Source organism: Malaya genurostris, chromosome 2, assembly GCF_030247185.1.
Source record: "Malaya genurostris strain Urasoe2022 chromosome 2, Malgen_1.1, whole genome shotgun sequence".
NCBI lineage: Eukaryota > Metazoa > Arthropoda > Insecta > Diptera > Culicidae > Malaya > Malaya genurostris.
Genome location: NC_080571.1, coordinates 171,530,529 through 171,557,115, shown reverse-complemented (window position 1 = coordinate 171,557,115; position 26,587 = coordinate 171,530,529). Strand labels below are relative to the sequence as shown.

At 38.1% G+C, this 26,587-nt stretch overlaps 1 protein-coding gene across 11 annotated transcripts in view; it reads right to left on the bottom strand.

Annotated features, from left to right (window-relative positions):
• LOC131427388 (calcineurin-binding protein cabin-1-like) overlaps positions 1-26,587 on the bottom strand; it is a 1,620,795-nt gene that overhangs the window by 1,137,418 nt on the left and 456,790 nt on the right. For all 11 annotated transcript variants that reach the window (XR_009229264.1, XR_009229263.1, XM_058590537.1 and 8 more), the window contains 2 exons: positions 6,651-6,807; positions 6,451-6,598 (listed from right to left, as the gene is read on the bottom strand). Coding sequence is in view for 9 of the 11 variants with exons in the window: in XM_058590537.1 (XP_058446520.1) it covers positions 6,451-6,598; positions 6,651-6,807 (305 nt within the window). In the remaining 2 variants the exon portion in view is untranslated. The remainder of the gene's footprint in view (positions 1-6,450; positions 6,599-6,650; positions 6,808-26,587) is intronic.

Genomic DNA, 26,587 nt, shown 5'->3' with positions numbered 1-26,587 from the left:
AAGCAGTATGTACAGGCGAAAAGTGAACGGAAGGTCACAGGTAAGAGAGACTTTGTCCCTACGATCGCTATAATGTGTAATTAGGTTCGATTGGATATCATTCCAATTTAAATCGGTGCCGTACAATTCCAGTACATTGTCGGCATCACCTGTAATTTTGGTGCGGATAGTCTGCAACCAAATAGTGTGCATGGTGGTTCCGCACACTGAATCGATCAAAGGCGTTAAATTGTCGATTGATCGGATGAAATAATGTAGTTTTATTGGATCGCCGGTAAATGGCGGCAGATCTCGTATGATTTGCGGCGTTTGCAGCGCCTTGAGAATAGTTTCGGCCGTTCCGACACCGGCATGCTGTGCGGCCTGCACGGCCTCGGCGGCACCTTGCGCTTCTACTCTAAGCTGATGGATGATTTCATCGCTATTTTCAATTTCGGTAGCATATGCGCGGGTTGCTGTTCGTATTGATCCATTTTAATTTTCGCTTCACTTAATTTTCACTTCACTAAGGTTAGATAATGTATTTATTAGATAAGATTTTTTATGTTAGTGTAATTCACTTGTGATATATAGACCTCCGCTTACCGTGGGTCGGGGCTCGGGTCTCTTAATGGCTTATTGTTTGTGTAGAAGGATAAAATTCTTTTTGTTTCAGTTGAATTTTTATCTTTCGGTTTATGGGTTAAAATAATGATTAAAATTTCTTACCTTAATTTCTATAATCCGACCGATGTTCCCTCGGTTTTTGGCGGTGACAGTTCTAGGCGCTTCCTCTAGTCCACGATGAGCCGTCGCGGATGGCTTATGCCAGGAATTCGCACTTTTTACTTCACTGCACTTAAACCGATCCTACCGACTGCGCCAGTTAAAGGTCGGATTATCGGATCTAGGTTTTCAAAAACACGACTGGACTGTACTGGCTATCAAACAAGAATGAATTAATTTTATTTAGTGGTCTTTTGAGCCCTGGCTACTACTACTGTTACAGTATCGGAATTGCTGACTGAAGCTACGCGTACTCGCCGGGTCTCCACGTGACGGGGCTGGTTCACGTTGCAAGCACCGGATACTAAAATGCTGATGCTACTGTCTGTCCATATCGGGCTCACATCCGGCCGAGGCGTCGATGCGTTTTACTTGTTCGATGCTTGACTCGGTTCTCGGTTCACGCAGAGAAATTGAGCATGTTTAAAATAAGAAAACAGTCAATTTGATTTATATTCATTTCAAGCTAGAAATGATTGTTACAAGCCAATTTCTCCCGTCGACAAAAAAATTACCTCTGTTTTATTTGAATCAAAATTTTTGTCTAACTAAAAGAAAAATATATTTGTTCCGGCTGAGTCTATTGTTGGAATAAACTAACTATTTATTACATGTCAAGTTGAATTAATGTTATCGGTAATCCTGCTGACCTTTATGTGAAGAAAAAAAAATTGGTCAATTTATCTATGATATTATTTGTGTAATGATACAACTAAGTATACTGTTTAAATGAACCGTGTTAGTTTTATTTCAAATAAACTAGAACAATTTTTTTTGCGCGTATAACATTTTTGTCTCCCGCTGAAAAAATTCGAACGCGTTTCATAAGTAAAATTTCATCTGCTTCTTTCATTTTCTGGGGGGTTTTCAACAATTCAAGTGTATGTATTGATAATTAAATATATATATATTAGAAATTGGCATAACATTACATAACACACTTTCTTTACAAAAATATTTGATGCAGGTTCTCTATTTTGACTGGGCTGATGAAGCACCGAATCGTTGGATGAGTTTAAAAAACAGGCCTTGACTGTGGTACGTAAATAATTCGATCGTATAGCAACGGGAATGACGAAACGGTTAAATGTCTTAAAAAATTTCAAAATTAAACATAATTGTTTTTTTTTTGAGAATTTTAAAACCAATATAAATCGAAATAAAAGTAGTATAAAATATAACCTTGTAAATTAGAGAAAAAATAAAAGAAATCATTTTATTATAAAAAACAAACAAAAATGTATGATTTCAACATTTCATTGTGAAATTGTTTGTCAAGAAATTCTCGGATGATTTTTCATTAGGGCGTATAAGCAAGTGACAGTTTCTCTTTGTTTACTTTCTCTTCTATTAATTACGAAGCGGTTTCCACGTTTATTACTCAACTCTTTGCATAAAATGATACACGAAACTTTCGACTTTCAAACAGAGTAGTGAAATCTAAGAATATCTTTTTAGTCACATCACAATAATCAAAAGAGAGAGTGAGTAAAGAGAAACTGTCACTTGCTTATACGCCCTAATGAAAAATCAACCGAGAATTGACAGCAACGCACAAGTGAAATATGTGTTGTTTTTATCAAAATGTCGTTTGAAACAAACTAACCCACTGACTAAAATTGATTATCATGTTTTGTAGCTCCAAGCTGCAATATTTTCGGTTATACTTGATTTCGACTGGGGTGATAATCGTGGAAAACTGTAAAACGGCTGTCTCAGTCTTATAATACAAACGAATGTTGTTTACTGTCCGACGTTTCGGTCTTTGGTGTAGGCCTTTTTCAAGGAAAACTGGAAAATTTATTGTGTTACATTGACAAAAACATAGAGCGTTGAACAAATAATACAATGTAAAAACTTACTAGTCTATCGTTTATAGTCAAAGTCGATGTCTGGCGCTAGGTTGTCTGGTCAATTTTAGAACATGCTTTAAGATACTACGAGAAAATGGTCATTTACATAAATACTGAATCAAAAATCATTTAAAACAATTCTTACCATTGACTGCATAACAAATATTTTGTTTGCATAAATTACCCACAGTGTCACAACTACTTGATTTAACGACTATTCTGAAGCTTTCATCGTGGTGATAAAAAAACAATGAGCTTATCGACGTCGTTAAGTAACGTTATCGTTGAAAAGCTCAACAAAGTGCTGTGTAGACTACGGTAGTATTGGTGTTAATCGGAGAGTTGTCATTTCTCATCGTATTTGATGGATTTAATAGAATGTAGAATACCAGCGTAAGTGGTGTTGAGGCCTTGTACATCGGTGCGATGATTACTTGTTTTGGTAGTATAGGAAATATGACACATTTCCAACAGAGGCAAAGCTGTAGATCGCAAAGATCGATCTATGATCTTTCTTTTCTCCAATGCAAAATTGTGTCCTTCGTTGATGGTGTGATAAATGAGTGCTGTTTTTGTCTTTTTGCCTTGATATTTCTTCATCTGCGTGTGGTGGTGGATTTTCAGTTAATATTAAAAATTAATTAATGTTGGATCGATGACCACTGAGTCTGGTTTTCAGTTGATTGGTTATCATTCCAATGTATGAATTTTCACAGTCATTACAGGGAACGCTATAGATGACGTTGGATTGTTTCAATGGATCAACAGGATATTTAATCGGTCAAAGTAGAGATCGCGTTGTTTTAATAGTTTTTGTTCTGATTCTACTTCTACGGTAAATTGGATGTTTTTATTATAGCTGTTGAACTTTAGTTATGTGTATTGGACTTGATCGTGAGGTAACGATAGAATTAGATCTTCAACATATTTACGGAGCACCGGTATTTTAAACGGTACATTTTGTCGTGAATACGACTTACTTTACTATGGGACGCCTTTTCAAAATTTACCCTATGAGAGAGTGATAAGTTTTTGATCGTGAATATCTCTTGTTGTATCTAACGAATCAACATAATTTGTGCTACATGCCATCGGAAATATGATCACAATTTTATGATAAAATTTTCAGTTGGGTGACATAATCTCAAATAATTCAAAATTAAACTTTTCTGAGATGTTTGGTATAAACCATTATCAAAGAGGATAATTCATAAGCCGCGTTTGCCTTTCTCGTATTTTTAAAGCTCATAGCTCTAACTACCAATAGAATCGAAACCAATAGAATCGAAATTTTTCAACCGCAACGTGTATAGCAACAGCTTTGAAGTATTTCAATAGTACACTATTGGAAAACCTGTCTCATTTGATCCATGTCAACACCAGCCAATCAAAATGCGTTCTGAGAAAGAGAACAAAATATCTACTGCTATTACCCGTACCCGACCCGTACCCGATAAAAAATGAAAAATTTTACCCGTACCCGACTCGTACCCGATTAAAAATTGCCTGTACCCATACCCGACCCGAATGAGTAGTAAAAATTTTACCAAAATTCAGGATGGAAAACATAAAGTGTTTTAGATAGTGAGCCGTATCAGGCTCTAGTTGGTAAGTAAAATACATTAAAATGCTTGTTTACATTTAAACATATAAATACACTGTGAAGAATGAAGAGATTTCCAATGTCTTTGGTACTTTATACTCATTTACAAATGTCAACAAAAGGGAATAGGAATATCTACTCAATTTTTTCGAGAAGCATATTTACCCAAAATGTCGTAATACCCGTTGTATTCAATTTTGGGTAGGTATGGTTTTTACGAAACAGTGCTACTTTTGATTTTATACTTTAGAACTACAAGTAAGCGTGCTCATTATCTTGACACACAAATAAAAATTCACATTCGAATCACTTGAAAAATCACGTAAAATGGTTCCAAATGTCAAATTGAATATTATACGTGACGAAAATGAATGTTATGCGAACATCCCCTAAAATGAATAGAGTATCATCAGTTTGTTTACGTGAATTGACCAAATAATGCGCGTGTATTCCCGGTGTGAAAAATTCAATTTTGAAAATGGTGAACAGTGAGTCCTTCAAGTGTAAGTAGTTTGAATATGCGAGAGAAATTTTTTTTGGTTAGAATTTTTTTCTACAAAGCAAAATGGATTATGATTTTGATTCAAATTAATCTGTCAAATATGCCCGTTTTGTAAGCCTCACAAACCCACAGCTTTTTACAGCCATTGAACTTCTGTGCCACCTACGGTGGAACCCTCAACGAGTGAACACGGTGAAAATTTAAAAATTAACTGGCAATATAGCCCAACTTGCTGTGCCATCAATCGGTGTCATTTCAAGTGAGGTGACACCACCCAGAAGTGAAGAATAAGAAGAACTTCTATGCAGATTTTCTGAAATAAATGTTCATGTTTTTATGGTTAGAATCCAATTTTTTTTATTTAAAAGGTATTTTTATTTAGACCTATTTGCGTACAAGCTTTACGTGACCGAATCAGCCGATTTTTTAAATAGTGTATTTTTTTAAGTGGATCTCGTTGTCACTCTTTTCTAGGAGAAGAGGAGCTTCCATTTCCCTCCTGCGAGGGTTGAGGGGCATTTTAGAATCCTAATGATTTATATAAAATTTTTGAAAATCTCCAACCAATATTTAAAATAACAGTTTTCTGGTATCTGAATGTGATATGAGTACTACACTACATTTTAAATATGAATCAAATAATTTTTACTGGATTGTGCATTAAACAGATTTGAAATGGCAGTGTATTAAAACCTACGTGAAAAGTAGGGTCTCACCGCAACATCTTAGAGCTAAGGCAGTGTCTTATTAAATATGTTATAAAAAAGTAGGGTGGAAAATATTCACATAACTTTTCACTTAACTATGATTGATCGTTTTTTCTTTAAATGAAGAAAGGAAATGTTTTTTCTGGAAAAAGATGCCAGTTGTCAGATCTGGTCCTAGGCGCGAATGTCAAAACCCCTTGAATCAAATTGTTTATTTTTCGGAAGAACTGTTTTGCAATAAAAAGTTCTCGTCAACGTGTAAACATATTTATGTGAAGTGCAAATGGTCGGGTAATCGATCAGAAAAATAAAATTACCCGTACCCGAGTGAGCAGTATTTTTTTTTATCCGTACCCGAGTGAGCAGTAAATTTGTTTACCCGTACCCGATTGAAAATAAAAATTTTTACCCGTACCCGACCAAAAACCCGTCGCGTACGGGTCGGGTTTCGGTTAAAATACCCGAGACCCGACCATCTCTACTAGCCATGCAATGATTTTGTACACTAAGAATCGGCTGCGAAATCTGTTGAAACAGAAAGACCAAATTCCACAAAAAGGAATGTAATGCCAAGACTGCTTTTTCAGCAAGACTATCCTTTTTCGCTTTTTTCGTGTTACTTTGCCACTTCTCAAGAGTTTTTGATTATACACTTGTTAATAAAATCATTTACATTTTTGTTTTCTTAAAGCTGTCTTTCAGTAGTAATGGGACAATTGAACAGCGTCAAAATTCCGGATTCTAACAACGAAATTAGTTGCAAACGGGAACTTCGAATTTAATTCAAACTTTGTTGCTTTGTGTAAAGGATATTTGCCAACTAAACATATTCTCCAAAAGCAAGAGTTTTTTCGTAAATTATTCATTCAATTAATTTATCTTAAACAGTGAAAAATGTTCTAACATTGAGCACATAAGTTGTTGTTGATTTGTTTTAGAATGACTTTTTGTTGATTGATGTTAAGCGTTTTTGTTATTATAAAATATCACCAAAAATTATGTAAGATTCAGTAAACTTACCTTTCTAAAATGTAGTATACAATAGACCATGCCTTTGAACAATCTATTGTGTACTGATTAAACGTATTTTTTTCCTGTTGTGGATCCAAAAGTTTTGTCAATAGCTTATGAATTGATTGAATCATCCGCGCTATATATTCAAATGGAACTAAAAGAAAATTACATGTAATAAATGATAAAACAATATAGGATTTCATTACGAATATAACTGCTTTCTTTTTCCATAAGCGTTAACATATAGGTTAAAATAAAGTTGATAGTTCTCCCCCAATTCTTCTGGCGATAGTTGTCGTTCGAGAATGATAGAAATAAATCAGTAGTATATTTTAGAGCTTTCTCAGCCCACACGATGCAATCCTGAAAAATGAAACCAAAAATTATTGAACTTTTTAAAATGATTTGAATTTTATAAATTCTTTGTATGGGTACAATTCAATAATGATCACCTGGTGTTCCAGCTGGTTTGTCTTCGCCGATAGCATTTCTTATAAACAATGGATAATGGGTCCAGTTGAATATGGCAATTAATTTAAAAAAAAATTCGCCTAAAGTAAAAAACTTTAAGCCTACCTTCTGTATGATCAGGGATTTAAATATTTAAATATTATATATATATATATATATATATATATATATATATATATATATATATATATATATATATATATATATATATATATATATATATATATATATATATATATATATATATATATATAATACTGTGGTATTCTTTTCAACATACAGAATGAAACAGTGCTTTGTTCGCGTAGGTCATCCTTAAGAAAACGAAGTGGGTTCACTATTCTATGTAATTCCAACACCGGAACTCGAAAAGCAGTATCGGAGTCGGTTCGTACGGCCACCAACTAACATGACGTACAAACTCTCCTATTTTTTTCAAATTTTGAAATTTTTATACGATTTTAACATCGTACTCTAAACGACAGTTAGAATTTAAATGCGTTGAATGCGAAAACATGCAGTAATTTTTGGTAGGACCATAAGACCAAACCTTTCATTTGACCCTAAGATTGGAAATATCGGTTCTGCAAACTCTGAGAAAAGTAAGTGAGATCCAATTTTGAGCATATGACTATTTTCTCCCGTCGTTAATCGAAAACCGGGAAGCAGGATAGCCAGAATCGGGGTGTTTAGCTGCCTACTAATAATGGCTATCAGTTTGTGGAGTTTTGAGCCCAGTTTAGAATTTTTTTGCGTATTTTGTTTCACCGGTTTAAGTAACGGTGTACAATATTGAACATACTTTACCCTATAACTTCGGAACCGGAAGTTGGATCCGGATGAAATTCAGAAACTCCGTATGACACTGGCGCCTGGCACCATTAAAGAAAGGGATAAGCGATTATAAATACACTCTCCTACTCAATGCTTGAGCAAAAAATAGGTATAGCGAGAAGACTAGTGTTTGATGGACAGATAAGATGTTTGGATGTAAGGTATCGGTCGGGTGACGGCCAGGATGTAGACCATGTTCGATGTACGTTCTACCATGACTGGCGTTTTAGAGTGACTATAACAAGATTCAGAGTGGCGAAATGCTAGCGCGTATGCACGGAATGCATAAGAACGCAGGTTCGAGTTCTGTCTCTGAGCGTATCTTTGCTGTTAGTTTTTCATTAATTCGGCTTCTCCAGTATATGTTTCGCTCAGTCATTGCAAAAACAAAATGTTTAGGAATTTTTTATGGAACCGCAAGATCTTTCATTTGAGTCTTAGTTGGTTAAAATCGGTTCAAAAATTCGGTTAAATAGTCGGTTTTCATCGTGATAGCATAAACAAAAATACTAGATTTGCACATATTACCTTTTAATACCGGGACCGGAAGTCGGATAAAGATGAAATTCAATAGCAAACTATGATACCATATAACCTTTTATTTCAATCTATGTTTGTGGAAATCAGTTCAACCATCTCTGAGAAAAGTGAGTGACAATTTTTTTGTACATATCACCCTGTAATTCCGGAACCGGAGCTCGGATCGTGATAAAATTCAATAGCACTCTATGGGACCATAAGACCTTTCATTCGAATATTTTGTAGTACTTTCGGCTTAAGAACCAGAGTGTTTGACTGGTTTTCCAATAATAAATGTGTATTTTCATTTCTACTTATCTCTAGCCGTACAATTATTCTTACCGTAACTTATCGTTTCCTACCGTACGTACCTGGAGCGGGAGGAATCGGAAAAAACCATAGAGAGGGAGAGAATGCCATGCTAATGGAGAAGGACTGGTAAAATCGTTCACAGCTGTAACCCAGCTGTGATGTCATAGATTTGGTTATCGACCTCCGCTTTATGCAGGGCAAGCAATAACGAAATATATTGCTAGCTGTCTGCGCGGTGGACTTAGGTCGAGGTAAATGCGATACGCGCATTTCTGTAAGGTTTATGACCGGGATATACAGGCTTTCCTATATGAGAAAATCCATCTTTTGATACAGTAAATCAATGAACTGGAACGAAATTAGAAATACCAAATACGACAGAGCACAGATTCACCCCTTGATTTATGATTCACTACCAATATAAACAATAAACAATTAACAGTTCAAATTGAACTACTTATTGCAAACTTAAACAGTTAAACTTGAACCGCTAAGCAGACGTAGTGTTTTGCAAATAGCATTAACTTTACGTCTGCTTAGCGGTTCAAGTTGAACTGTTTAAGTTTGCAATAAGCAGTTCAATTTGAACTGCTCTGCACTGACGAGTCTAAGACGAAACGTAAAGAACAGTATTCATTAGTGTTTAGTATACGTATGTCTTTCTGAAGCCTTAAAAGTTTAATTGGCGAATTTTGCAATTAGTGCAATTATTCAACAAAGTTTCATTGAATTTTTGTGCGGAATCATATTTCTGGTGCCGAAACGTTCAGAATGTTGTAAAAGGCCTTCGATGCTAATTGTATGCCCCGAACAAGTTTTTTTAATATAAATATTTATTGAAATATGAGCTAAACTTAAATTATTTAGATTTAAATTGGGTGTACAGCCACAAGTGGTGACCTTTCAGCCCTATTATATACATGATTTGGTTATTACCATTAACACATCATTGATTTCAGCAGTTCTGTGATTTTTGTGTAGGGAAAATTGTAAACCTACTTGTATTTTGTAATCGGGAAAAGGATACAGAATATTTTGTAATCGGGAAAAGAATACAGAAAACGAATCGATTCAATTGAACATTGCATCGATTTTTGTCGAAATTTGCTTATAATAATCTAATGTTTCTAAATTTGTGAGTCTGCGTAACTCATTTGTACTAAACCAAGGAGGACGCTTCAAAATCATTTTCTTTTTTCTGAATCCTTTGAAGCGTTTTCTTCCTGGTGGAACAACAACTTGACCAAATTGGTCCTGGATAAAGCATGACTGGTCGGAAAATTTGTTTATAAATTATCAATTTGTTCCTTAGACAGAGCTTAGAATTTATATTTATAAGAAGATATAAACATTTAATATATTTATTACAACGAATCCCAATGTGATCCTTGAAAGTGAGTTTTTTGTCATGTCTAAGAATTTTGTTTGATAAGACCATGTCAATTCCAAGCCATTCAATTTGACAATGTGATTATTGTTTAGTTTAGGAAAAGAAGCTCTTGGCTTATCAGGGAAGATAATGAATTGCGTTTTTGCTGCATTTGGTACAATTTTCCATTTTGACAGATAATCACTGAAAATATTTAAGCTTCTTTGTAGGCGACTGCAGATCATTCTTAGATTTCTACCTGTGGCTAACAGACTTGTGTCATCACATAATAGCGGTTTTTGACAACCAACGGGTAGATTTGGAAGATCAGAAGTGAAACTATTATACAAAATTGGAACTACGCTCGAACCCTGCGGAACACCGGCTCGTACGGGTAACAATTCAGATTTACATTTCTGATAGCTAACCTGAAGAGTACGACCAGTTAAATAATTTTGAATCATTTTGATAAAATAAATAGGAAACTGGAAAACAGACATTTTTGCTATTAAACCTTTGTGCCAAGCACTGTCGAATGCTTTTTCTATGTCTATAAGTGCAACTCCAGTGGATAACCCAGAATATTTATTTACTTGTATCATGTTCGTTACTCTTACAAGTTGATGAGTAGTTGAATGTTCATGACGAAATTTAAACTGCTCTGGTAAAAAATTGAATTCTCATTTATATGAAACATCATTTTCCACATCAGTTGACTTTCACATCTCATCCAAGTCAGTCGATAAAACAAAACCGCTTACGTTTTGGGACAAAAGAAACCAAGTACAGTATTGTGTAATGAACAATAGAACGATCTCGACATAAGTGAACCAAACGAACAATAGCTACCGCCGCTACGAAAGAATATTGCTTAAGGAGCAAATGCATATTGGGTCGCTCATTCGTAACCGCATGTTATAAGTGAACACACGCGTTTTTCTTACAATCGACATCGGCAAAACGAAGGTGCCTATCACAGTAAAGGCAGTAGTATAGGCATTACACCGAGTGATAGAAGCAGCATCCCCGCAAGTGAGTTCTGCCTGTGCACCGACGGTATCGACAGTGGACGCTATTGTGTTATACTCGGGCAGCAGCGGACAGTACCATACATCCATTGTTTGCTACCCGCATCGCAGTCGTACAATCCTGAGTCAAGGTCACACTGAGCCACAACGGAGGAGTGAAAGATCAACTCACCTAACAAATTGCCGGGTCATACTCTTCAGTATTTTTTCTAACTTTTTCTTTTTATTTTTCTATTTATATATTTTCTTTTTCACTTTTGTTTTTAATTTTTATTACAAGTGCGGGAGACTCTTTTCTCCCGTACTTAAAATATGAATATTGATTACAATGCACAGTGGTCCGGATCCACAATTTAGGGGGACAAAAACATTTGTGGCTTAGCCTTATACTTTAGAGCTATGATGTCTTCGGAACAAATGATCAGTGAAAGATAAGCCATATTTTGAAGCATAAGGTATTAGGGTGGTTCTAATTATTAGGGTGATCCAAAAATTATTTTCCGAATGTGTTGAGATAGAGGACTGCATCCTTCGGCAAAATTGTAGGAAAACTTATATTAAGCAACTTCGCCGAAAACACTATTGTAGTATCTCTAACGGTTTTAGTGTTACAGCTATTTTAATAGAGCAACTTAGGGTGTTCCTACAAAAATCAGATTTTTTGCTCTAGCTTTCTTAATTTTCACTTCTCGATTTTGGTGTCTTTGAATATCTTTTAGAGTTTGTTGAAACCAATTTTTTCATGACTAGCGCATTCAGATAGCGTTTTCTGAACCGAAGTTATGAGCAAAATTAGTTCAAAAACAGATCATTTTTAAACTGCTATATCTAACATTGGAGCAAACGAAAAAAATCGGTTTCTTACATTTGATAGAAAATACTTTCGAGCATGTTTATAGAAAAAATGGCGGAGGAGATATTTTTTCAAATTTTTTAAATTGTGTTCAAACATTGGGTTTTTTCATTAAAAAATGCTCTTTCATGTAAGACATTTATTAGCTATACATATTAAAATAAGGTATTGCTGTCTTCTAGCGTGTTAACATTAATAATGTTAATTCAGCTGCATAATCGGGAAGATGGAGTACACTCACGTTGGTTGTTACTCTATTCGATAATGCTATTACAGGATCAGACGTTAAAAGAAATCGTTTGAATACATCCTCTAGATTCACTAAACGATTGAAGTTCTGCGGGTGGAACTACATATACTTGCGAATTGATTTATTTCGACTCTCTTGCGCTTCCTTACTGTACATTATTTGCAATCTGGTTGGTTCCCTTGCGATTGATTGTTGAGCAAGAAAGCTGGATAATCTGGAACTACAATTATCCTTCATCTGTTTCCCTTTGCTGCCCAGAATAATAATCTTTCAAAAGGAAAACACGGAACTAACAGCAGGAAGTGGACAAAGTAAATGCAGAAATTGCATAGCTTTCTCCCACAGTACTGGGGAAAGTATTTGTAACAACGAAGCTAGTGTTCTGCCTGAACGATACGAAAGTGTTAAACGACATAACAGGCATACACTCCCAAGCTTGGTACATACGCAAGCGCTCAGGAAAAGCTCTGAATTTTTCAAGAACTGAAACAAATGAGAATAATCCAAACAAATATCAACTTGGAATTTCGCCTCTACACGCAATGATTAGATCTATGGAACTTTGGCTAAAACTGAGTTATTGTTTGCACATTGAGAAACCGACATGGCGCGTGTCCCGACAAAATCAGCATGTCAAGGAGCAAGAGACAAACATACTAACGGCATTAAAAAAGCAGCTAGGGTTACGTATTAGCAAAGACATCATATTAACAAGATATCCAGCTCGCACATTTCCAGAATAAATCATTGGAAACATCCTTTTTTGCGAGCATGGTGCCCTCAGGTGAGTCCGCATCGAATCTCGTACATAGAAATAGGGAAGAGAAATGTCAAATTCTTGCGCGCAAAAATAGCAGCACTGCGCACCCACACAATTGACATGATATGTTGAATGTGATGCCGTGCGATGGCGTCCATATACTGAAGATTGATTTCGCTCCAAGCTAACTGGGTCTGGCATTGGTGAACCATTACCTGGAGGTGGCAACTCGAATGATGGTATCAGGGCCCGTAGATTTTTCAAAGAATATAACACAGTAGCGCAAATCATCGAGTTAAATGGAAATATACTTGAACGGTTTTTCATAATCCTAACGTTGATAAACAGTAATTCGAAGATTTCGGTAAATGCTTTCCAGGAGTTTACTGAACAAACAAGAATTCGTTTTGTGGAGCTGTATGGATGATATGCTCTGTCGCCAACCGTGCATAAACTTCTGGTGCATGGGATTGCAATTATAAAACATGCTTTGCTTCCTATTGGTATGTACTGTAAAGAAGCGCAAGAGAGTTAGTGAATCTAGAGAATGTATTCAAACGATTTCTTTTAACGTCTGATCCTGTAATAGCATTATCGAATAGAGTAACAACCAACGTGAGTGTACTCCATCTTCCCGATTATGCAGCTGAATTAACATTATCAATGTTAACACGCTAGAAGACAGCAATACCTTATTTTAATATGTATAGCTAATAAATGTCTTACATGAAAGAGCATTTTTCAATGAAAAAACCCAATGTTTGAACACAATTTAAAACTTTAAAAAAATATCTCCTCCGCCATTTTTTCTATAAACATGCTCGAAAGTATTTTCTATCAAATGAAAGAAACCGATTTTTTTTCGTTTGCTCCAATGATAGATACAGCAGTTTGAAAATGATCTGTTTTTGAACTAGTTTTGCTCATAACTTCGGTTCAGAAAACGTTACCTGAATACGCTAGTCATGAAAAAATTGGTTTCAACAAACTCTAAAAGATATTCAAAGACACCAAAATCGAGAAGTGAAAATTGAGAAAGCTAGAGCTAAAAATCTGATTTTTTTAGGAACACCCTAAGTTGCTCTATTAAAATAGCTGCAACACTAAAACCGTTAGAGATACTACAATAGTGTTTTCGGCAAAGTTGCTTGATATAAATTTTACTACAATTTTGCCGAAGGATGCAGTCCTCTATCTCAACACATTCGGAAAATAATTTTTGGATCGCCCTAATAATTAGAACCACCCTAATACCTTATGCTTCAAAATATGGCTTATCTTTCACTGATCATTTGTTCCGAAGACATCATAGTTCTAAAGTATAAGGCTAAGCCACAAATGTTTTTGTTCCCCTAAATATTGGATCCGGACCACTGTGCAATGGGGTGTCTCGGAAGAAGGTGAAGCTCCAATGAACGAAGAACGTTTAGAAACCGAGTCTGAATCCGAGATGCCGCTATCTCCCCCTCCGATACCATCACCCCCTTCGATACAATCCCCCCTTCCGATGCCTCCATCTTCCTCTGAGATTTTGCCACCTCGTCGAAAAGTTTACCAAGACGATGTCTAGCGTAGCTCTCAACAGAAATTCAAATGGCATTTGCTCGTAAAGAACCAATGGCATCAGTTTTCTTCGACATCAAGGGCGCATTCAATTCAGTTTTCAATAACGTTCTATCTGAGAAGTTACATCAGCATGGTCTTTCACCAGTTTTGAACAACTTTTTATATAATCTATTTTCTGAGAAACACATGTATTTCGCACATGGTGATTTGTCGACAAAACGATTCTGCTACATGAGTCTTCCTAAGGGCTCATGCTTAAGCCTCCTTTTATACAATTTTACGTAAACAATAATGATTATTGTATCAACACATATAATATTATAATATTACAACTTGTCAACATGAGCTCTTCAAATGGGTATCGAGTTCTCTACGGAGAAAACTGAGCTGGTTGTATTTGCAAAGAAGCGAGAACCAGCACAACTACAGCTTCAACTAAGGGGTGAAACCATAGCTCAGGCCTTCACATTTAAATATCTCGGGGTCTGGTTCGACTCCAAAGGTACCTGGGGATGTCACATTAGGTATCTGAAACGAAAATGCCTACAGAGAATCAATTTTCTTAGTACAATAACCGGAACTTGGTTTTGGCTCTCACCCAGGAGACCTGATTAGGTTGTACAAAACGACGATATTGTTAGTAATGGAATATGGATGTTTCCGCTCCAGCGCGAATATTCATTCAATTAAACTGGAAAGAATTCAGTATCGTTGTTTGCGTATTGCCTTGGGTTGCATGCAATCAACCCATACGATGAGTCTGAAAGTGCAGGCGGGCGTCTTACCGTTGAAAAACAGATTCTGGGATCTCTCATATCGATTGCTTATCCGATGCGACATCTTAAATCCGATGGTGATAGAAAACTTTAAAAAACTTGAGCTTAATTCACAGACCCGTTTTATGTCCTTGTATTTTGACTATATGCCTCAGAATATAAATCCTTCTTCGTATGTTCCCAATCGTGTTCATTTTGTGGATACTTCTAATTCTACTGTGTGACACATCCATGAAAGAAGAAATTCGTGGGAAACCCGGATACTGTACGCCATCCAGAGATCCCAAAAATTTTTAATAATAAATTTAAAGAAGTCGACTGTAATAAAATGTTTTACACTGACGGATCATATCTCGACGGGCCCACTGGCTTCGGTATATTCAATGTAAATTTCACCACTTCCGATAAACTCAGTGATCCAGCTTCAGTTTACGTCGCAGAACTAGCTGCAATTCAGTATACTCTTGAGATCATTGACACTCTGCCCACAGATCACTACTTCATTGTATCGGACAGTCTCGGTTCCATTGAGGCTCTCTGTTCAGTGAAGCCTGGGAAGCACTCACCGTATTTCCTGGGGAAAATACGGGAACAATTGAGTGCTTTATCTGCAAAATCATACCAGATTAGCTTGGTTTGGGTCCCCTCACATTGTTCCATACGGGGCAATGAGAGGGCGGACTCGTTAGCCAAGGTGGGCGCACTAAAAGGTGATATCTATTAAAGACCAATATGCTTCAATGAATTTTTCAGTTGCTGTTAGCCAGCTGGCAAAATATATGGAATAGTGGAACTCTGGGACGATGATTACACTCAATAATTCCACAGGTATCGACGAACCCTGGTTCCGGGGGTTAGACGTGAGCCGTGACTTTATTCGTGTAATGTCAAGGTTCATGTCTAATCATTATATGTTCAGCGCGCATCTCCGTGTGGGGCTCAACGAGAGTGGTGTCTGCGTTTGCGGTGAGGGTTATCATGACATCGAGCATGTTGTTTGGACGTGTGCCGAGTATTGTGATGCTAGGTCCCAACTCATAGGTTCCCTTCGGGCCCGAGGTATACCACCCTTCGTACCAGTCCGTGACATCTTGGCAACTCGAAATCTTTTTTATATGACTTATCTATAACTTCTTGAAAACTATCAATGCCCAAATTTAGTGCTTTCCCTATCTCTCTCTCGTCTACAGCTCTATCGCACTCTTCTTTACGCTGCTGAATGTATGACCTGTATAAACGATGCTTCGGAGCGCCTCCTGACTGAGTTGCTGAAAACTACCCAAAAACGCCACATCAACGTCAACGCACTCAAACATAGCATCCCAGCCACGGGTAATCGCTTTCGTTACAATCTGAAGAACGTGAAGATCCAGAACTCTAAAAAATTTGTGCCACAAACGAATGATGTATTGTAACTGAAAATCAATATTTTGTAAATCCCACCCTCCTTACATTCCTTTACTAACTCTAGGGGAGTATGCCGCCCCCTTAAACGGCGTCCCTTCTTCTCCTATAACAACAAGACAATCGGCCACGTTAAGCTAAAGTAAATGAGCCAAATAAAAACTTTATTATAAAAAAATTAGGATAGCTCTTCATCGTAGTCAGGTAAAGTTCGCTGCCTATCTCGGGGTTTCACACACTTTACCCATAATTGAGAGAAAACAAGAAAGGAAACGGAAATTCTAAGAACATACGATTCTACATAAAAAATTTTTCTATCGATTCGTATATAAATTGTGCCTGATAAACGTTTTTATCGAAAGATTTCGTGCGAGCTGTAAAAATAAATGAGTGTTTTCCTTATTCTTTTGCACACACACAATGTCACCGCATGCATGGAGGTGCGCAAAATGTCATATGCGGTAGACGCTAATAACGTTTCTTTTGTTTTCACAGTCCGCTCTCTCTGCGTGAGCGTTGAATATAGAAATGAAGAAAGTGTAAGAATCGCTTACTACTTTGTAAAACAATTTCTATTCATGTTTCAGTAGAACTAGGAATTAGTAACGATTTTTATCGGTCCAAAGATGTTTGCATACAATGCACAGTGGTCCGGATCCACAATTTAGTGGGACAGAAACATTTGTTGCTTAGTCTTATATTTTAGAGCTATAAAGCCTTCAGAACAAATAATCAGTGACAGATAAGCCATATTTTGATGCATGTAGTATTAGGGTGGTGATGAGGTGATGAGATAGAGGACTGCAACCTTCGGCAAAATTGTAGGAAAACTTATATCAAGTATCTTTTATTTCTTTAATTTCTTTTGGAGCAGGGAAAAGCCCGATGGAAATGAAATTTGACAATCTCTCTCTCCAGCAGGCATAAAACCCGCTCATCATTTGTTTTTTTTTTTTTTTCGTCAATTTGGAGTTTGTATACCTCTGTTGTGCTCTAAAAATTTTTCAAAATTTGTTCCGTAAAACGTTATATTCCGTGATCAGTACCTGTGATTCGATCTCAGCAGACCTATTGGAAGGTACACAGCGTGGAATACTTTATTTGTCGTTTATCGTGCCAGTAATCCCATTGCTGCAAAAGTGCCTGGTTATTATCGTTTGTTGACGCATCAATAATCAGCAGCTACAAAGGTTTCGTTAAGTTCTTGCCGTCTTTATCTACCGTCCGTATTTCACGAAACGAGTGAGAAGCGCAATGGAGAATAAACAATGCGCCGAGTGTAAAAGAGATGTAAACGACATCGAACCAATGCGTTGTGGTTTCTGTGAGGCCTACATTCATATTAGCCAAACTTGTTGCGGCATAAATACTAGAGGCCTAAGAGAAGCCTTCACCAATGGCAAACTCATGCTTTTCTGCACTGCTTGCAGAGAGGTGCTGGACCGTCGAAGCATTCGTGCCTATATCGATGAGACACAACAAGTGTCGACAATAGCGCCTGACCCGCAAAATTCAACTGACTTGCCATCGCAAGTTCAGCAACTTTCGAAAGCCGTTACTGCTCTAAATAAAAAATAGAGGATATGTCAGCTACCCAGTCCAACTGGCCTACACCAGCTTGGCCTAGAGGCTTAAAACGTCGCCGGACTGAAGAAAATGAACCCACAGTTCAAGTTCCGACTGATCGTGGCACTAATCAAATCGATTTGAGTGACCTGTCCGTGCGATCTATTATCACCGATAATACAGAAAAGTTTTGGTTATATCTTTCTGGCCTTAATCCGTTGGTGTCGGACGATGACGTACAAAAAATTGTATCCCGCTGCCTTAGTGTAACTGAATCAATTGATCTAAAACGGCTCGTACCAAAAGGGAAGGATGTAACTGGCATGTCGTTCATTTCGTATAAAATTGGATTGGACCCTTGCTTGAAAACCAAAGCTCTAGACCCATCTTCTTGGCCCGTCGGATTGTTATTCCGAGTTTGTGGATTTGCCAAAAAACTCAAATCGTCGTTTGCTTCTCCCTCGCTCGGAGAGCTAAAAAATAAACCTGCTTCCGTGCGCTGTTTCGTGGACGGTGGAAACCTTCGGGTTTCCATCAGAGGCGAGTATTTTTGTATTAACTCAACTATCGCTTCACTAAATGATCCCGTGTTGCAGAGTGATGAACGAAATGAATATAAAATATGGGTATACTACCAGAACGTTCGTGGTTTAAGGACCAAAATCGACGAGCTTTTCCTGGCAGTGTGTGACTGCAACTACGATATCATCATTCTTACTGAAACCGGGCTCGACGATCGGACAACAACAGTTATTTGGAAATGCATTCAACGTTTTCCGCTGCGACCGCAGCTTAGCAAACAGTGTCAAATCAAAGTTTGGCGGTGTTTTAGTTGCTGTTTCTCAAAAATATGCCAGCTCTGTTGTACAAACGGTGAATGGTCGTTGCCTCGAACAAGTGTGTGTATGTGCTACCGTGCGGGACCGAAAGATATTTCTGTGCGGTGTGTATATCCCTCCCGATAAAAGCCAGCAAGTTGGTGTGATCGATGAGCACATTTCTACTGTTTCGGAGCTGTGCAGCAAAAGTTCCGCAAGTGATATTGTTTTTGTGTGCGGTGATTTCAACCAGTCACGGATAACGTGGGGTCATGGATCAGACGTAACACAATCTCCTTCTCTTCTACCCGTTGCCAGTACGACACTGATAGATGGTATGGATTATTTGAATTTATATCAAAGGAATCGCCATAAGAATCATCTCGGACGAACGCTCGATCTGATATTTTGTTCGTTAGAGAGCCAATTGGTAGTTGATCGTTGTGTTGCCCCACTACTACCCGTAGACCTTCACCATCCGCCTTTAGCTGTTTCATTGCCCGTTGATTGTGAAAGCGTTTCATGTGATACCCAGCTTATTGTCGAATCAATGCCATTGAACTACCGAAAAATTGATTTTACTGCCTTTCAAGCATATTTGCAGGATGTTAATTGGTCTGTTTTGTATGAAATCGATAACGTGAATGAGATGTCTTCGCTATTCTGTGATATTTTGTTTCAATGGCTCAGTTCTAATCTTCCATTAGCAAAACGACCCATTGCTACTCCTTGGACTACAGCGTACCTACGTAAACTCAAGCGGGATCGCAATGCCTGGCAACGCAAACATCGTCGTTTTCATAATGCTGAGACACAAAGAATGTTCAAACACTCCAGTGAAAGTTATCGTAAATTGAACGCGCGGCTATACAAAGATGCGAGTTCAAACTGACCTTCGACGGAATCCCAAGAAGTTCTGGACATTTGTCAACTCAAAGCGAAAATGTTCATCCATTCCTCCAAATGTTTGTCTCGACGGCGTGGAGTCTAACTCAACGGTGGATTCGTGCGAGCTGTTCGCAACATTTTTCGCTTCGGTATTTGCTGGAAATACTGCTTCCGACGCCGAAGCTGATGTCGCTGCTATGGACGTTCCTGAAAATTTAGTGCGTATGGATACGTTTATAATTACTCCTGAAATGATTCTTGCCGCTGCGAAGAAACTGAAAAAATCGTATTCAGCCGAACCTGATGGAATACCCGCTGCAGTTTACACTAATTGTACTGCTGCTTTAGCTGAGCCTCTGTGCATTATTTTCAACAAATCTTTCGAGCAAGGCATTTTTCCTGAGATTTGGAAGCAATCCTTCATGTTCCCTGTATTCAAGAGTGGTGACCGTCGTAATGTAAGAAACTATCAAGGCATAACAAGTTTATCTGCTGCTTCAAAGCTTTTTGAAATAATTGTAAGCAATGAGATGCTCTTTCGCACTAAACATTATATCTCAACTGAACAACATGGGTTTATGCCTGGACGCTCGGTCAGCACAAATTTATTAGATTTCACTTCGACCTGCCTTTCGCGTATGGAGGAAAAGGTACAAATCGATGCGGTATACACGGATCTAAAAGCAGCGTTTGACCGAATAGACCACCGAATACTCCTTCGAAAGATGTCGCGATTAGGTGGAACTCAAAAGTTCATTGATTGGTTATACTCTTACTTGTGTGGTAGAGTTTTACGAATAAAATTGGGCTCGAGCGTTTCATCTCAGTTTACGAATGTGTCAGGAGTACCTCAAGGCAGCAATATGGGTCCGCTTCTGTTCTCTTTGTTTTTCAATGATGCTATTTCGCTGCTCAGTAAGGCTGCAGATTAGTTTACGCTGATGATTTGAAATTGTACCATGTAATTCGATCTATTGACGACTGTGTCCGGCTCCAACAGCTCCTCGATACATTTGTTGCTTGGTGCAAAAGAAACTGGCTGATTATCAGAACTGCGAAATGTCAGGTCATAACGTTCCACCGAATACAGAATCCATTGCATTTTGATTATCAAATTGATGGACAAACGCTCCAAAGAGTTGATCATGTTAACGACCTTGGTGTTTTGTTGGATGCCAAACTTACATTCAACCTACATCGCTCATCTTTGATTTCAAAAGCAACACGGCAACTGGGTTTTATAGCCAAAATCGGACGTGACTTCAAAGATCCCCATTGCTTGAAGGCATTATACTGTTCATTGGTTCGACCGCTACTTGAGAATGCTAGTTTAGTTTGGAGCCCGTATCAGATTGTTTGGAACTTACGGATTGAACGTGTTCAGAAAAGATTTGTCCGACTGGCTCTAAGAAATCTTCCCTGGCAAAACCCGCTTGACCTTCCACCGTAGCCCGATCGCTGTCGTCTGATAGGTCTTGATTCATTGGAACGGCACAGGAAAATTCAACAAGCTGTGTTTGTGGCAAAACTAATCAATGGCGATATCGACTCACCGCAACTTTTGTCTCTACTTGATTTCCGTGCCACGCAACGATTGCTGCGTTCTACTAGCCTATTTCAACCGAGATATCATCGAACGACGTTCGGATTCCATGAACCGATAACTACATGTATAAGAACATTTTCCACTGTTGAAAATCTTTTCGATTTTAATGAACCGACACATAAGTTTATTCAGAAAGTGTTACGATCGAATATTTTATAACTTGACTGATATATTCATTAAGACTTATTATATTGTCAGATGAATAAATGGAATAAATAAATAAATAAATCAACAGATTACAATGATCCAACACATACATTTGGACTTAACACTAACAATTAAAACTAAATCTATAACCCTATTTATAACTAGTTGATGACACCAAGCATTACAGGGCAGTAATAGCGCTCTTGCTTGAAGGGTGAGAGAGAAGAAAAAAGTGGGTAGGCAAATGTTATATAAGGGTTGGTGAGCGGGTGGGGTGGTAAACGAGAGTGGGCTAACGAAGGTGTTAGAATCAGTATGTAGATCTAATTAGTGATCAATAAGATGGTGAAAGACAGAGAAAACGACGGGGTTAGAATCGGCATGAAGATCTGGTTAGTGACCGAAAAACGGATGGTGAATGGCAAAGAAAAAGTAGAATGGACGACCGAGTTAATTTCGACGAGCGAATCTAGTTAGTTTCCAATGGAGGTTGTGAAGAGACGGAGTGGAGAAGATCACAATAATCCAGCAGATACCATGTCATATACTTATTACTGATAATTAAAACTATCCCTATTACTAACCTCAAGAAGTAGAGAAATAATTCAGAAATATTTTTTTCACGGTGTTGCGAGATAGGTGAAAATCGAACAAGTGAGAACATCGATTAAATAGACGACACATACTAGAAAACGGTTCGTTATAGCCGTAATTAGTGCGAGCAGATTGAATTCTGAGAAATGGATGAGATCGGAGATTGCGAAATTTAATAGCTAGGTTCAGTTTATGTAACAATTCGGGGCAATCAGTTTGAGATTGTAACAAATCTCAGATATCAGATATCTCGGCGTACGGATAACAAGTCTAAATTGATCAGTTTACAGCGCTCACTATAGCTGGAAAGGTTGTTGGGATCCCTCCAATCCATGGAACTCCCTTTACTTGCGAATTGATTCATTTCGACTCTCTTGCGCTTCCCCATTGTACATACCAATAGGAAGCAAACCATGTTTTATAATTGCAGTCCCATGCACCAGAAGTTTCTGAACGGTTGGTGACAGTGCATACCATCCATACAGCTCCACAAAACGAATTCTTGTTTGTTCAGCAAACTCCTGGAAGGCACGAACCAAATTCTCCACTTTGCTATTTATCAACGTTAAGATTATAAAAAACCGTTCAAGTATATTTCCATTTCACTCGCTACTGATTTGCGCTACTGTTTTATAATCTTTGAAAAATCTACGGGCACAGTTTCCATCATTCAAGTTGCCGCCTCCAGGTTATGGTTCACCAACAGGCAACCCTAGCTGCTCTTTTAATGCCTTTCGTATGTTTGTCTCTCACTCCTTGACATGCTGATTTTGTCGGGACACGCGCCATGTCGATTTCTCCATGTGGAAACGATAACTCACTTTTGGCAAAAGTTCGAATCATTGTGTGGGGAGGCGAAATTCAAAATTGATATTTGTCTGAATCATTCTAATTTGTTTCAGTTCTTGAAAAAATCAAAGCTTTTCCTGAGCGCTTGCATATGTAACAAGCTTGGGACAGTGTGCCTGTTATGTCGTTTAGCTCTTTCGCATCGTTCATGCAGACCACTAGCTTCGTTGATACAAATACATTTCCAAGCAAGGACGGGAATAATCGCATCTATTTTCACTCGGTTAGCACTCATAGACCACCTTTCTTTACGAGTCACTCAATTTTATTCGTGCATAAGTGTGCTTCTGCCGAACACCCGATTGCCTCAAGTAACATCCGATCGGCGAAGCGCAATAGTTAATTCTCTCGCATTTCTTATCTCTTTCAATCGTTTTGGAGCGCTTCTATTTCAATTCTGCCTAGTCCATGTTCCGTTTTAATCCGAACCAATGATGAGTTAACTCGCTCGGTAATCCGATTATTTGCAAGTATTTTGAATCGTGATTCAAGACGATCCATTCTTTTAACTATCATTTTCAACTAAAAACCCATTTTCTATGCACATTATATTTTCACATATATCTTTACTTTTCGATCCAGAATCGATAACAGTTGGATATGTACAGTACAAACGAATGATGTATTGTAACTGAAAATCAATATTTTGTAAATCCCACCCTCCTTACATTCCTTTACTAACTCTAGGGGAGTATGCCGCCCCCTTAAACGGCGTCCCTTCTTCTCCTATAACAACAAGACAATCGGCCACGTTAAGCTAAAGTAAATGAGCCAAATAAAAACTTTATTATAAAAAAATTAGGATAGCTCTTCATCGTAGTCAGGTAAAGTTCGCTGCCTATCTCGGGGTTTCACACACTTTACCCATAATTGAGAGAAAACAAGAAAGGAAACGGAAATTCTAAGAACATACGATTCTACATAAAAAATTTTTCTATCGATTCGTATATAAATTGTGCCTGATAAACGTTTTTATCGAAAGATTTCGTGCGAGCTGTAAAAATAAATGAGTGTTTTCCTTATTCTTTTGCACACACACAATGTCACCGCATGCATGGAGGTGCGCAAAATGTCATATGCGGTAGACGCTAATAACGTTTCTTTTGTTTTCACAGTCCGCTCTCTCTGCGTGAGCGTTGAATATAGAAATGAAGAAAGTGTAAGAATCGCTTACTACTTTGTAAAACAATTTCTATTCATGTTTCAGTAGAACTAGGAATTAGTAACGATTTTTATCGGTCCAAAGATGTTTGCATACAATGCACAGTGGTCCGGATCCACAATTTAGTGGGACAGAAACATTTGTTGCTTAGTCTTATATTTTAGAGCTATAAAGCCTTCAGAACAAATAATCAGTGACAGATAAGCCATATTTTGATGCATGTAGTATTAGGGTGGTGATGAGGTGATGAGATAGAGGACTGCAACCTTCGGCAAAATTGTAGGAAAACTTATATCAAGTATCTTTTATTTCTTTAATTTCTTTTGGAGCAGGGAAAAGCCCGATGGAAATGAAATTTGACAATCTCTCTCTCCAGCAGGCATAAAACCCGCTCATCATTTGTTTTTTTTTTTTTTTTCGTCAATTTGGAGTTTGTATACCTCTGTTGTGCTCTAAAAATTTTTCAAAATTTGTTCCGTAAAACGTTATATTCCGTGATCAGTACCTGTGATTCGATCTCAGCAGACCTATTGGAAGGTACACAGCGTGGAATACTTTATTTGTCGTTTATCGTGCCAGTAATCCCATTGCTGCAAAAGTGCCTGGTTATTATCGTTTGTTGACGCATCAATAATCAGCAGCTACAAAGGTTTCGTTAAGTTCTTGCCGTCTTTATCTACCGTCCGTATTTCACGAAACGAGTGAGAAGCGCAATGGAGAATAAACAATGCGCCGAGTGTAAAAGAGATGTAAACGACATCGAACCAATGCGTTGTGGTTTCTGTGAGGCCTACATTCATATTAGCCAAACTTGTTGCGGCATAAATACTAGAGGCCTAAGAGAAGCCTTCACCAATGGCAAACTCATGCTTTTCTGCACTGCTTGCAGAGAGGTGCTGGACCGTCGAAGCATTCGTGCCTATATCGATGAGACACAACAAGTGTCGACAATAGCGCCTGACCCGCAAAATTCAACTGACTTGCCATCGCAAGTTCAGCAACTTTCGAAAGCCGTTACTGCTCTAAATAAAAAATAGAGGATATGTCAGCTACCCAGTCCAACTGGCCTACACCAGCTTGGCCTAGAGGCTTAAAACGTCGCCGGACTGAAGAAAATGAACCCACAGTTCAAGTTCCGACTGATCGTGGCACTAATCAAATCGATTTGAGTGACCTGTCCGTGCGATCTATTATCACCGATAATACAGAAAAGTTTTGGTTATATCTTTCTGGCCTTAATCCGTTGGTGTCGGACGATGACGTACAAAAAATTGTATCCCGCTGCCTTAGTGTAACTGAATCAATTGATCTAAAACGGCTCGTACCAAAAGGGAAGGATGTAACTGGCATGTCGTTCATTTCGTATAAAATTGGATTGGACCCTTGCTTGAAAACCAAAGCTCTAGACCCATCTTCTTGGCCCGTCGGATTGTTATTCCGAGTTTGTGGATTTGCCAAAAAACTCAAATCGTCGTTTGCTTCTCCCTCGCTCGGAGAGCTAAAAAATAAACCTGCTTCCGTGCGCTGTTTCGTGGACGGTGGAAACCTTCGGGTTTCCATCAGAGGCGAGTATTTTTGTATTAACTCAACTATCGCTTCACTAAATGATCCCGTGTTGCAGAGTGATGAACGAAATGAATATAAAATATGGGTATACTACCAGAACGTTCGTGGTTTAAGGACCAAAATCGACGAGCTTTTCCTGGCAGTGTGTGACTGCAACTACGATATCATCATTCTTACTGAAACCGGGCTCGACGATCGGACAACAACAGTTATTTGGAAATGCATTCAACGTTTTCCGCTGCGACCGCAGCTTAGCAAACAGTGTCAAATCAAAGTTTGGCGGTGTTTTAGTTGCTGTTTCTCAAAAATATGCCAGCTCTGTTGTACAAACGGTGAATGGTCGTTGCCTCGAACAAGTGTGTGTATGTGCTACCGTGCGGGACCGAAAGATATTTCTGTGCGGTGTGTATATCCCTCCCGATAAAAGCCAGCAAGTTGGTGTGATCGATGAGCACATTTCTACTGTTTCGGAGCTGTGCAGCAAAAGTTCCGCAAGTGATATTGTTTTTGTGTGCGGTGATTTCAACCAGTCACGGATAACGTGGGGTCATGGATCAGACGTAACACAATCTCCTTCTCTTCTACCCGTTGCCAGTACGACACTGATAGATGGTATGGATTATTTGAATTTATATCAAAGGAATCGCCATAAGAATCATCTCGGACGAACGCTCGATCTGATATTTTGTTCGTTAGAGAGCCAATTGGTAGTTGATCGTTGTGTTGCCCCACTACTACCCGTAGACCTTCACCATCCGCCTTTAGCTGTTTCATTGCCCGTTGATTGTGAAAGCGTTTCATGTGA